This window comes from Salvia miltiorrhiza, chromosome 5 (genome assembly GCF_028751815.1).
Source record: "Salvia miltiorrhiza cultivar Shanhuang (shh) chromosome 5, IMPLAD_Smil_shh, whole genome shotgun sequence".
Taxonomy (NCBI): domain Eukaryota; kingdom Viridiplantae; phylum Streptophyta; class Magnoliopsida; order Lamiales; family Lamiaceae; genus Salvia; species Salvia miltiorrhiza.
In genome coordinates, this window is record NC_080391.1 from 19247034 (window position 1) to 19259686 (window position 12653).

Genomic DNA, 12653 nt, shown 5'->3' on the forward strand with positions numbered 1-12653 from the left:
AGGGGTGAGCAGTCGGTCCGGACCGGACTGAATCGGACCGAACCGACAAAACCGAGGATCGAATTTTCAATATTTTTTGGACCGAACCGGACCAATTGAAACCCTAGGACCGAACCGAAACCGCCATCGGTTCTCGGTCCGGTTCGGTTCGGTCCAAAACCGATCATTTTTAAAATATTAAAAATTAATAAAAATATTAATAATATTAATAAAAATATTAGAAATTAATAAAAATATCAACATATTAATAAAAATTTAATAAAAATATTAAAAATTAATAAAAATATTAATAATATTAATAAAAATATTAAATATATATTTAAAATATATATATTTATTAATTTCTAATATTTTTATTAATATTAAAATATATATATATTCGGTTCGGTTCGATTTTCGTCGGTTTTGGCCTCCCCGGGACCAGGACCGAACCGAAATATTTTCGGTCCAAGAAAATAGGACCGGACCGAACCAATACATGGACCAAAACCGACCCGAACAGAAAAAATCGATCGATTCGGTCCGATCCATCAGTTTTGATCCGGTTTTGCTCACCCCTAATCCCATCCACCATTCATTAATTCCTTCATCTGATTACACCAATAGAATTGTTGCAAGTGTAATTAGTTAGGACTTAATGTTAAGCCTAAAACTTAATAATACAAGTTTTAACGATCGTTTCATCGGTCGTTAAACTTTAATAAATTAAAAGAAAATTTAACGTAATGATCGTTGGTTTTTTATCATTAACTGATGATTTAATAAATAAAAAATAAAATAAAAAAGATAACAACCATATTTTTTATCGTTAAAAACAAAAATTGTTAGAGCTGCTACTTTAACTATAGCTATTTTCGGTCATTATTTTCAATGGTTAGAACTTAGAAGTGTATTTTTTTGTAGTTTAAATTGTGAAAAAATTGTTCTTGCAAAATCTAGAAGACTAAAACACAATTTTAAAAGCACACATCCATGAAGAATTTTTTCTACGTGGCCCCATGGATATATATTACCCATTATACTTGCAAAAAAAAAACAATATTTTTGAGACACAAGTTTTGAACAAAAATAAGTTATCGTTTTAGTCCTCTACCAAACCAAAAAAAAGTTTGACAAACTAAGTCAGTCAACGATCAAACCTCTAACTGCGTGGCTCAAACCACTAGGAGCTCACCACGTGGATTCGTGGAATTCCGAGTATCCAATTTACTCCTCGATTTCGAGTAGGTTTCACCTTTACTCTTCCGCTCGTTTCCCCCAAAACCAGATTTCCGTGCGTATTCGGTCATCTTCTATTCGATCTGTCGGCGTGGGGCTCTGTCCTCGATTAAGGTCTCTTTCTCTCTGATTTGATTGGTCTTGATTTGCTGAGTTTTACGATTGTTAATTTGATGCATATTGGGGGTTTAAGATTTAAAGTCCCACCTTTTGTATTGAAACTTGGATGACGATTTTGTGAATTTTGGATTAGAACATTTAGAATTTGCGTTTTGGGATGTTTTAGTTTTTATTTGTTGACTGAATTTACCTTTTTATCTTGTCTATTAATTCATGGGGGTTCTCACGTGTTAGATTCAGTATATGAAATTATCAAGCTATGTGATTGTTGAGGTTTTCTTTTGTCCTACCACTTCGATTTGAGTTTTAATTATCTGTTGGCAATTTCATAGGCAGTTTGGTGTTTTGAGGTCAAAAAATGGAGGGTGGGTTTGGGGAATCGATGAATAGGCAGCCCCCAAGCCCTTCGTTTGCAAGCAGTAGCAATAACAATAGTGATGCTGGAAATTTTGAGTGTAATATTTGCTTCGATTTGGCTCAAGACCCTATAGTTACTCTTTGCGGTCACCTCTTCTGCTGGCCTTGCCTGTACAAATGGATCCACATCCACTCGCATTCACATGAATGCCCTGTTTGTAAGGCTCTTATTGAAGAGGAGAAGTTGGTCCCTCTATACGGGCGTGGAAAGAATTCCACCGACCCTCGCTCTAAGTCAATTCCTGGAATGGAGATTCCACATCGTCCCACAGGGCAAAGGCCCGAAACAGCTCCTCCGCCTGATCCAAATGCTAACGCCAATGCATTTGCGCACCAAGGATATGGATTTATGGGAGGGTTTGGCCCCTTTGGTGGTTTTGCACCTGTGGCTAGTGCTAGGTTTGGGAACTTTACGTTATCTGCAGCACTTGGGGGACTATTGCCATCATTCTTTAACATTCAAGTGCATGGGTTCCCAAATCCCAACTTGTATGGAGCAGGCCATGGTTTTCCATATGGGTATCCTAATACATTCCATGGTGCACATGCTCAGGGATTCCCTCATCATGGAAACCAGCAACAGCAAGCGGATTCCACCTTGAAGCTCCTATTGCTGCTGATTGGTTTGAGTGTGCTTCTAACTTTAATTTGGAGTTGAGGTAAATCATCAGTTGGTGCTTGAATTTCGACAAATATCGGTTCCTTCCTGTATATATGTTAGTGCATTTCTTCTATGCGAGTTTTATTAATTGTATCCTTCACTTTTTTTTGTGAGACAACTTTGGTTTTTATAACATCTGAAGTGTTATTAATAAATAGCTGTTTAGTAAATTTGTTTAAATGTATGCTCTGCCATTTCTGAACTATATAGTGTGTATCAAGGAACAGATATTGCATTGGAATGTAGTGGTCAGGTGAAGCATCGTCTGAGAGTTACAGGTTTCTTTAGTTAGCAGTTTTACGTGGTGTCATGATCTGCATCTTGAATTTTAGGGCATTTCTCTCATCGATGAGTACTCCAGTTTCACTCCTATAACTCAATAAGTTGTATTCCAAATTACAGCAATCTAGACTCAATTGAGTTTTGCGGGTTGTCCCTGTGATATAACTATATAAGGTTCCATTTTTCATTGGATTTTTATCTTCATTGATTGTGTTGGCTTTTATATTAAAACGATGGACTCTTTCAGTTAAACTCACTTACAAATTGATTTCAGATTGTTCCTGGATGCATCAATTGTTAACACTTAGGGGGTGTATTCGTTGTGGATTTCCACAGACTTTAAAAAGGCCATGGAATTTAAATTCCATGGAATTCACATAGATTCCAGACGACTTTCAAAGAATTCGTGGTTGGATTTCACCTCAATTTTCACTGATTTTCGAAGAATTTAGGGGATAATTCTGGAATTGAAATCCATGATGCCAACGCCCGCTGAGTCCCAGCACCGCTGGAAACCCAGCGACCGCTGGAAACCCAGCAAGCGCTGGGAACAAAATAGTCACCGATCAAATACGCTTTCAGGTAATCATGATAGGAGCAAAGCTTGCTGATTAAAAAATCATAAGCCCAAAAAAGTCTTACATAATTACATATAGTCTCCAAGATCCCCATATCTCGGACACAATGTTGCACAATTACTTCTCTTGGTGGCCGTGCACCTGATTCTTTAACTCCATCGAGAAATTTCCATCTACTATTTCTGCACCACCATTGTTAATCAATTAAAATAGATGAACTGTAGTCTATATCTGCAACAACCTATGTTCCACAACCATATTAAAAGTTCAACCAAAAAAGATGAAAGACAGTAAGTAGACTTGTAGTTCAATATTCTCCTCTTAAAAGAACTCGAAATACAAGCTTACCCTGCATCAATTAACCGAATTATTTGAACAAATACATGTGTGTCGTGATATGGCAATGCGCATAAAATCAGGTCTTCTGCATTGTACACATGAATCCTACAATTCACAAAATTAAAGAGATTAAGCTTCCGCAGACTGCAGGCAAAAGATAATATATTCATTCCAAAAATAACCATGATCGCATGGAATGAAATAGCATACTTGTATCTACGAATCAAATACTCCAGCGTCTTCAATGCAGAATGCAACTCGAGGTATCCTGATAACAATCTCAAATACGAGCCAAGTGATGCATTGATTCGCTTGTTCTCTTCTTGGCCTACCAACTCCCTGTCCAGCTCCTTGCTCTGGAAACTGAACAAATCATTCTTGTAGTTCCTAAAGCGCTCCTCCATACTTATTAAAACCTCCAGCTCCTGACTATTTTGTTCCCAGCGCTCGCTGGACTATTTTGCAATGAATACCTGGTTACTATTTTGTTCCCTTGTGGCATTATTAGTTTATGCGCTGGGCCCAGCGACCGCGGAAACCCAGCGGCCGCTGGGAACCCAGCGCCCGCTCAAACCCAGCGAGCGCTGGACTTTATCAACGGATGCTGAGTTCCGGCGCTCGTTGGCTTCTTGGCCGCGGGCGCTGGAACTCAGCGCTCGCTTAAAATTTCATGGATTTCAATTCTCGTGGTTCTTGGCCGGATTTCGTCGTGTGTATTTTTTGGATGAAATCCATGAAAGTCATTCCGGATTTGAAGTCAATGGAATAACGAATACACCTAGATTTGTATGGATTTTAAAAAGTCTGAAACGAATACACCCAGATTTATATGGACTTTTAAAAGTCTTAAACGAATACACCCAGATTTCTGCAGACTTTTAAAAGTCTGGAACGAATACACCCAGACTTTTAAAATCCATAGAAATCTATTAAACTCCACAACGAATACACCCCCCTTTACAGATTTTGAATAATGCACTATCTGTCAAAAAAATATTTATTTGATTATAGGAGTTAATGAAAAAAAATTAAACTTCTGAGCTTCAAAGAAACAAAAGATTCAAAGTTTGTTTGCTTAACTGGGAGAACAGTGGGGAGTTGGGTGTCATATATATATTCTTCTATGAAGTTCAACTATTGGTGAAGATAATGAGATCCCTTACCACAGGTTTTCTCATTCTTTTTAATTTCCTCTAATGTGGTGACCAGAGGGGATGAAAATTATCGTTTAGGCCAAGTGTTTATTAGGCCCAGGGGAGGAGCTCTCTATGGGACAAGAGAAACAGTCAAACAGACATACATGCTCTCTTAAAAATGAAAGATTAGTAGTTCCAATTATTTATCTCCTTTTCTTTTGTTTTTTGAATGGATTTGGGAATTCTCCTATTCAAGAGGGCTGATGTTTCTATTTTTGTTCAGATATTTTGTATTAAGTACGGCTAATTATAGTTTATGGCCCGAGCTTTGGAGTCATTTGTGAATATAGCCCTAACTTTAAAAAGTACAAAAAAATAGTTTGAACTTTGAAGTCATGTGTAAAGTGGCCAAATTTTAAAAAATAGGAAAAATGGCATGAACTTTGGAGTCATAAAAATTGTCTGGATTTTGGAGTCATTTGTACAAATTGTATGAGCTTTAAAAAATACAAAAAAATGACATGAATTTTGAAGTTATTTATAAAAATGGCTCAAACTTTGAAGTCATTTATGAAAATGGCATGAATTTTAAAAAAATACAAAAAATAGTTTGAATTTTGAAGATTTGAGAAATGGTCTTAACTTTAAAAAATACAAAAAATAATTTGAATTTTGAAGATTTTTAAAAATGGCCTTAGCTTTCAAAAATTTAAAATAACTCGATCTTTCATAAATATAAAAAATGATTTGAATTATATGACGACGTAGAAGGTCCGAAGTTGATATGGAAAGTATGTGAAAAATCCTTGTTTGTGCGTAATTAGGATTTTATGAAATTGAAGTTTAAAAAATACGTGTTGTCAATAATATTTTACGAGCAAAAAATTATTTGTGCGAGATTAAAATTCATATGAGAAGAGAAATATTATACTTTTTTTTATGAATATACCAAGTGAATTTATCAATTTATACATAATTTTAACGTTGTCATAATTTGGATCCGAAAGTGTAAGCTCATGCCATTTTTATACATTTCATAAAAATTGAGGTCATTTTATGTATTTAATAAAGTTCGTGCCATTTTTATAAATGACTTCAAAATTTATGCCATTTTTTTGTATTTTTAAAGGTTATGCCATTTTTACAAATGACTCTAAAGTTCAGGTCATTTTTACAAATGACTCCAAAGTTCATGCAATTTTTCTGTATTTTTAAAGTTTGGGCCATTTTTACAAACGACTTCAAAACTTAGGCTATTTTATTGTATTTTTAAAGTTCGTACCATTTTTACAAATGACCCGAAATTTCGGGACTATAATTAACCCCGTTAAGTAAGCTGACCAAAAAAGTAATTACTCTCTTCATCCCATTACAAATGTCCCATTAATTTTGTGCACGGAGATTAAAAAATGTGTAGAAAGCAGATAAAATGGATTGATGAAAGTTATTTAAATATTATGTATAGAGATAGATTGCCAAAAATGAAATGAGACATTTGTAATGGGACATCCCATTATGGAAAGTGGGACATTTGTAAGAGCATCACCAACGCTGGGTGCGAAGGCCGGATCGAACCCGGCCTATCGCACCCAGCGTCGTTGCTGCACCCGGGAGCGAAGGGAGGGGGGCGATGGATCGCACTCGGCTGCTGTGGGAGCGAAGGAGGGGGCGTGTTTACACGCGCCCCTTTTCAAACCAAAAAAAAAAGGAAAATTGAAAAACAAAATTTAAAATCGGCAGTAGCCGTTTTTTCTATCCGTTTTTTTTTCCCGTTGGCTTTTTTTCCTTTTTTTTTTTATAATTCTTATAGCACCTCTATATATATATCAACAAATACCTCATTTTCTTCTTCATCCTCAAACATTCATCATTCTCCTCATTTTCTTCTTCATCTTCTACTTATATTATTTCAACAAATAGCAATGGAAGGCGATTGGAGCAACTATTGGCGTGAACATCCTCAAAATCCATCCCCCGGTGAATCAAATGCTTCCAGGCAAGGATTCTCGCCGTTCACGCAAGAATCGAATGCCTTTCAAGCGGCGGCCACCAATTTGAACCCCCGCTTTGCCGCCGTTGCCGACCCCGAGCCCGACGTGGAAGAGATTGCTTCTATGCCGGCGGCCAAACGTAGCAACTATTATCCGCCAGAAACGGTGCTAATTTGCCGTTTGTATTGCGAGCACACCCACGACTCTGTGGTGGGTGTCGACCAAAAAGGGGCGAAGTTTTGGGGCTCCCTCTGCACCCAATACAACGCTGAAAAGCCCCGAGGATCTATTTCACGCGACGTCACGCAAATCAAATCTCACTTTCAACGGGTGGCGAAGGATTCGAAGAGGTTTGAGGCCATGCACAAAAAATGTCACGATCAATGGAAATCAGGCATGAGTGATGGTCAAATCCTGGAGCAAGCAGAGGCAATGTGGCTAGCCGAGTACCGTGTTCCTTTTCGGTATCCGCATGCATGGAAGATCTTGCGCGAGTCCAAGAAATTTACAAGTCTCGGCGAGGATGTTCACTCCGATGTCCATTCGGACAAACGATCAAAGGGCTCCGACGGTCTTCCCACAACGACTTCTAGCGACGCGAGTATCTCCACCCGGCCCCAAGGGAAAAAGGCGGCCAAGAGAGACAAACGGAAAGGCAAGAAAAAGGCCGAAGAGACGTCGGAGGATAACCAAAAAGCTCTCGGGTACATGGCGAATATGGTGACTGCAATGGAAACGTTCTCCCAAGTTCAACGTGACCTCGCCGATAGCATGTTGATGAGCCGGGACACCTCTCAAATGAATCCCGACGAATTGGCGTTTCACATGTGCAAGGTGGCGGAGATCAAGCAACGAAACAACATCCGCTAGATTTTTAGGATTTTTTATTTTATGTTTGTTTTAATTTAAGTAATTTAGGATTTTAATTTCTTGTATTGCAGCTTTATTTCAATCAATGTAGGATTTGAATTTTAATTCAATGAAATTTTAATTTATCAATTATTGTAAATTTAAAATGGAAACTAGAATAAAACTAATTCAAAAATAAAATAAAATCTATTTGTCACAGCCCGCCCTAACTAGGGATAGTTAGGCCGAGTGATCCACGACTAGGGATGGGGTTAAAGAAGAAGGGGAAGAAAAAGGGCGTTATTTATAGCCGTAAAACTTACTCATCTTAATAAAACTCGTCATTTTTATTCATTAATACTCAATTGAAAACAGTCTATGAAAGACAGCATAAAACTTAATTAATATCATTAATCAAGTTATACATCATATGAAACCATTCTCTTAAGACTCAAAGTATGACATAACATACTATAACATCAACAACATCTTGCAGCGGAAAGTAGCTAGACATATGTATGAAGACATATTCTAGACAGGTTAACTATTTATTAACAACCCTGGAGACTCCGCTCATTGCAGCACCATCATCACATCAGCTCAACCTGCACATTTAGAAAACATATGCAGGGCTGAGTACATAAGCACTCAGTGGGCACGTATGCCTAGGTATAAAAATACATGCTTCAAAACTGTAAATTGTCATGCCATCATAATCAGTACAGCAAGGGAGTTTTTCGCTAAAAATGCCCAAGCTTACTAAGTTCATTTGTGATTCTTAAAGTTCGTCTGCAGACTAAGTTCTTTTGTAATCTATCATATCTGGAACTTTGTGCCGGAGAGGTGGCCACCTCTCACGGTCACTTGACCGGCCAACCCGCTAGATGACTCACGGTCACTGGTGTACACTAGCCCTGGCAGGATAGCTATCAACTGCTCAGGACCCGAATTCGATTGCATCATTGGCAAAGCCAAAGCAGATAGATATCATACTAAAATTTAAACATTTTATGGCAAGACAATACTTGAAATAACTTTAACTCAAATATTTTGTAACGAAATAACTTGCTCAAATGTAACATTAAACTCATTTGATAGATATATATAAAACTGAAATTAACAGTTAAATCATCTCATGCATTCATTCGTATAAGAGGCCTACGACACGCAGGGGATCTCTATATACGTATAGTAAAAGTAATGCCCACCTCGTTGTGTCTCTGTATCAATGAGTAACGTCACTCTCTCCCTCAAGTCGTTACTTCCCAAAAGGACCTTCATTGTTATGAAGAATTGATGAGAAGTTATAAAAGAAACCTCGATCAATAATCTAATCTCTTTTATGAAACATTAGTATCTCTAATGTTCATCTCTCTTGATTGTTAATCAATATAACAATTATTATCTCTCGTCATTACTCATTAATTATAACATCCTTATGTTATAATTAGCAGCTCTTCAATTAAAAGAAATATTTAACACATCGAAAAGTCCACTTTCTTAGCAGATCTATTCGCTCTCATCTCGTCTAATTAACCAATTAGAAGTTAAACTATCCATTAGGCATGTATTTGAGTCACGGGTCAACAAGAATTGACTATGCTCAAATCCTAATTTCACTAAAAATTTCGGCATGACCTATTCATATATAATGTCAACCACGAGATTTCAACGCGTGAATCTCACTACGTGAACTCGTCTCTCGACTCAAAACTTAACATCTTGACATCTTTTCAACGCAAACCAAATAATTCAAAATCATCAAAACTCTTTATCAGTAAACTATCATTTATACTCGACACCAATTGTTCGAGTGTCAGATACCAACATTTATGTGCGTTAATCATAACTCTCACACTCACTCCATTTAGACACATAATCGATATCAAACTCAAATAATAAATTATATCTTAACAATTTATCATGCTCATAGTTCTCGATTAAATCTCGGACTTTGTAATTAAATACTAAATTCCAACTTTAATTAATTAACATGCTTCTCTAATTTATTTATCTCATTTAAACTAATAAATCTAATCCATGCTAATTTCTCATACTTAGCCATTTTATATGCATTTATCATGCAATTCAAAAAGCTCAAAAACTTACTAATCATGCTCATCTCATAAATACTCAAATAATTCATATAGTCTTACTAACATAGCATTAACTCATATGCACTGCTAGTTCACTTACATGACTTCACATACTCCACATATCTCAACTTAATAAATCATCGAATAATTAGAAAATTTGTATTTAATGGAAATAAATTCCAAAAATTTAAATACAAATATTTTTAATTATTCTAAACACATTGGCATGCTCAAAATAACTCAATTAAAATCGAGCATCGCTCGTCTTTGGCCTTATGACTCACGGCCTTCATCAAATTTGAACCTTGGTGTTCAAATTAATCTAAGTAAATTATACGTGCAATATTTAATAAATATAAACACATATATAAACTCAAATCATTCAAATAAAAATCAAATATTCACATCCGGGCATCAAACCATTCGGTCCTCATGCTTCTCGTTTCTAACATTTCTCAAAAATTCCCAAATTAATCTAGCATGCTCATGTGATATCGTAGAACACATATACGCAATAATATTCATTATGCAACGTCCCAAACTTCACGAATTTAAATAATCATACTCTAAAAACTTATAAAATTTTCGTGCTTGGAAAAATACGAATTTAATATATATCGATCCTAGCATACCCCTAAGCACAAATATCAAGTCAAAACGATCAAACAAAAATCGAAAGACAAGCTAATATGTGAAAAACGGGGCTGCCCTCATGGGTTTCATAGCTACGGTTCGTTCCGTTCTTACTCCCTTCATTAAACATGCTCAACATCTACCCAAGAACAACATACTAAAATTTCACGACGATCCGACGTCGTTTCAAAATAAAGTCGAGAATCGACGTTTTTCGACGTCGACGAAAATCGAAAAGAAAACCATCAAAACGTAGGTAGAGATCTTACCTACTTAGATACGTGATCGAAAAGATGATCGACGCTCGTCTCGGTGCTCAAATCGGAAGTCAAAAGCTTGAACACCAAAGAAATGGTGTTAACGTGAAGTGTGTGTGTGTTTCTAATGTGTTTTAGTGTGTGTGCAGCACAAATTAGTGTGTGTGTTGTGTGTGCAGCGTGAGTTAGGTGAGATAGAGGGATAGTGGGCAGTTGGGGGGTGGTTAGGGGTAGGGTAGGTTAGATATTTAGGATATTAACCCGTTAGTCGTTAAATATCTCGTTTCGTCTCGTTTTAACGACTAACTACCCATACTCTTCGTTACTCGCCCTCTCAACCTCTACTCACTTTCATTGCACTCGTAATTCTATATAAATATAGAAAACACAAGCTCGTTCTCGAAATTCTGATAAACGAGCTCGGTTCGTTTATCGAGAAAATCTAGTTCACTATTCACTCGTCGTCCAAAAATAAAAACTTTCATTATTGGACTCGTATCGAAAAACTAAGAATATTTCTCGACGACGTGCACGTAAGATTTTGAAAGTCGACAAAAAGACGAAATAGCAGTATTTTACTATTCATCATCAAAAAGTCAAAATTTTCAAAAACGTCTTAACGGACTCAGATCTCACTTCCGAGTTCACCGTTCTCATTCAAATAATTATCTCGAATTATTCGAATACTCAAACTCAATTTCGGATATAAAATCTCACATCATCCAAACATCATCAAAAGAACATCTCAACATCTTTAAAAAAAAAAAAAAAAAAAAACTTCATATAACTCCTCATCTCTTTACAAAGTAATCAAACAAGGGATCTATACCCTAATTACTCAAACTTAAGCAATTAAACACGTCATCAAAAGCACGGGTATTACACTATTGCACCCAAGTGAGTGCAATACCATTGTTGGAGTGGGTGCAAGCGTTGGTGATGCTCTAATGGGACAGATGGAGTATTAAATAAGATTAATTATTTTTATTATGGAAAGTGAGACATTTGTGAATGGAAGAGACCTACATTGCTAACCATTACACGCAAGAGGTAGATTTCCAATACATTGCCATCAAACTTTATATCTATTTTTCGTGGAAGGGACATCTCATTATATCATGATCCTCGTTATAACAAATGTTGCATTTTTTTTTCGCTGACGTCTGTGTCTCGATGGTTCTCCCTCCGTTTCTTTCGAAGGGATATTTAAAGTGACACCACCTATAGAGATGGATGCACTGCAAGATTTACACATAGAATACACTTGACCACGTATTATCACCATATTTTCAACTGCCGACCGTGCAGGACTCATCCTCGGATGACCGACCTAAGGTACCTTACCTGGAGGAAGGCAAATGATTGTGAGATCTATGGTGGCACATTCCATTCATCATGATGTGAAAATGGACTAATATGCTCTTTATAAGTCTCTCTCAAGTTGTATTACTTGTAATAACGACTGACGAAATCTTATACAAATAAACCTACGTGCCTGTTAAATAAGCAATGTGTTATACACACAGACAAAATTATTAAATAATATTTAAAAGATATTTTCATGGTAATAATTGAACAATGACCTTATAGCAACAACATTAAAGAGGTCATATTTGGGCCCGTTTATGCATCTGTTTTTTTTTTTTTTTGATAAACTAACGGTATTAAATAAAAAGATCACGCCACAGAGAACTCGAACCAAGACCTTTGGCCTTGAAGATTAACCCCTTATCGCTTGAACATTAACCCCTTTATGCGTCTATTTTTAGGTCTACATGGAGTTGTTTTTTCCTTATTTTGTTAAAGTATTGTTTTTGGGAAGGCACAATCTACATATATAAGAGGGTCTTTTGGATGTAATAGGTGCAAGTAAGGGCATAATGTTGTTGTATTTTGCGAAAGAGGTATGCTTATCAAATCGAAGGCATTTGAGGCATAAAGCAGCTGGGAATGAAAGACGTTAAATATTTTTGCAGATGATGATAGCATAATTCATGCACAATTAAAGTAATTTTCGGTCGGATTTCGACGAATTAGACGTTAGTTTAGAATAATTAATGTTACACGAATTAAGTG

At 36.4% G+C, this 12653-nt stretch overlaps 2 protein-coding genes and 1 long non-coding RNA gene across 3 annotated transcripts; 1 reads left to right on the plus strand and 2 right to left on the minus strand.

Moving 5' to 3' along the window:
- The first annotated feature begins 995 nt into the window (after positions 1–995).
- Positions 996–2586, plus strand: LOC130986556 (uncharacterized). Its single transcript, XM_057909999.1, has 2 exons — positions 996–1332; positions 1671–2586. The coding sequence occupies exon 2, from the start codon at positions 1697–1699 to the stop codon at positions 2411–2413; it is 717 nt and encodes a 238-aa protein (XP_057765982.1). The 5' UTR covers positions 996–1332; positions 1671–1696; the 3' UTR covers positions 2414–2586.
- A 212-nt stretch (positions 2587–2798) lies between these two features.
- Positions 2799–5048, minus strand: LOC130986557 (uncharacterized protein At3g06530-like). The gene is made up of 3 exons (XM_057910000.1): positions 3826–5048; positions 3625–3720; positions 2799–3458 (listed from the first exon to the last, which is right to left on the minus strand). The coding sequence occupies exons 1-3, from the start codon at positions 4017–4019 to the stop codon at positions 3128–3130; spliced, it is 621 nt and encodes a 206-aa protein (XP_057765983.1). The 5' UTR covers positions 4020–5048; the 3' UTR covers positions 2799–3127.
- Positions 5049–7919: 2871 nt separating this feature from the next.
- LOC130986558 (uncharacterized) lies at positions 7920–9426 on the minus strand. Its single transcript, XR_009089301.1, has 2 exons — positions 8800–9426; positions 7920–8196 (listed from the first exon to the last, which is right to left on the minus strand). It is a non-coding gene; the product is annotated as an uncharacterized LOC130986558 (long non-coding RNA).
- Positions 9427–12653: the final 3227 nt, after the last annotated feature.

Excerpts from the sequence above, each read along its gene's own strand:
- LOC130986556 (XM_057909999.1), top strand. The coding sequence starts at position 1,697 with ATGGAGGGTGGGTTTGGGGAATCGATGAATAGGCAGCCCCCAAGCCCT.
- LOC130986557 (XM_057910000.1), bottom strand. The coding sequence starts at position 4,019 with ATGGAGGAGCGCTTTAGGAACTACAAGAATGATTTGTTCAGTTTCCAG. Across the intron at positions 3,721-3,825 it reads TATTTGATTCGTAGATACAA|GATTCATGTGTACAATGCAG; the intron begins GTATGCTATTTC and ends TGTGAATTGTAG. Across the intron at positions 3,459-3,624 it reads ATTCGGTTAATTGATGCAGG|AAATAGTAGATGGAAATTTC; the intron begins GTAAGCTTGTAT and ends ATGGTGGTGCAG.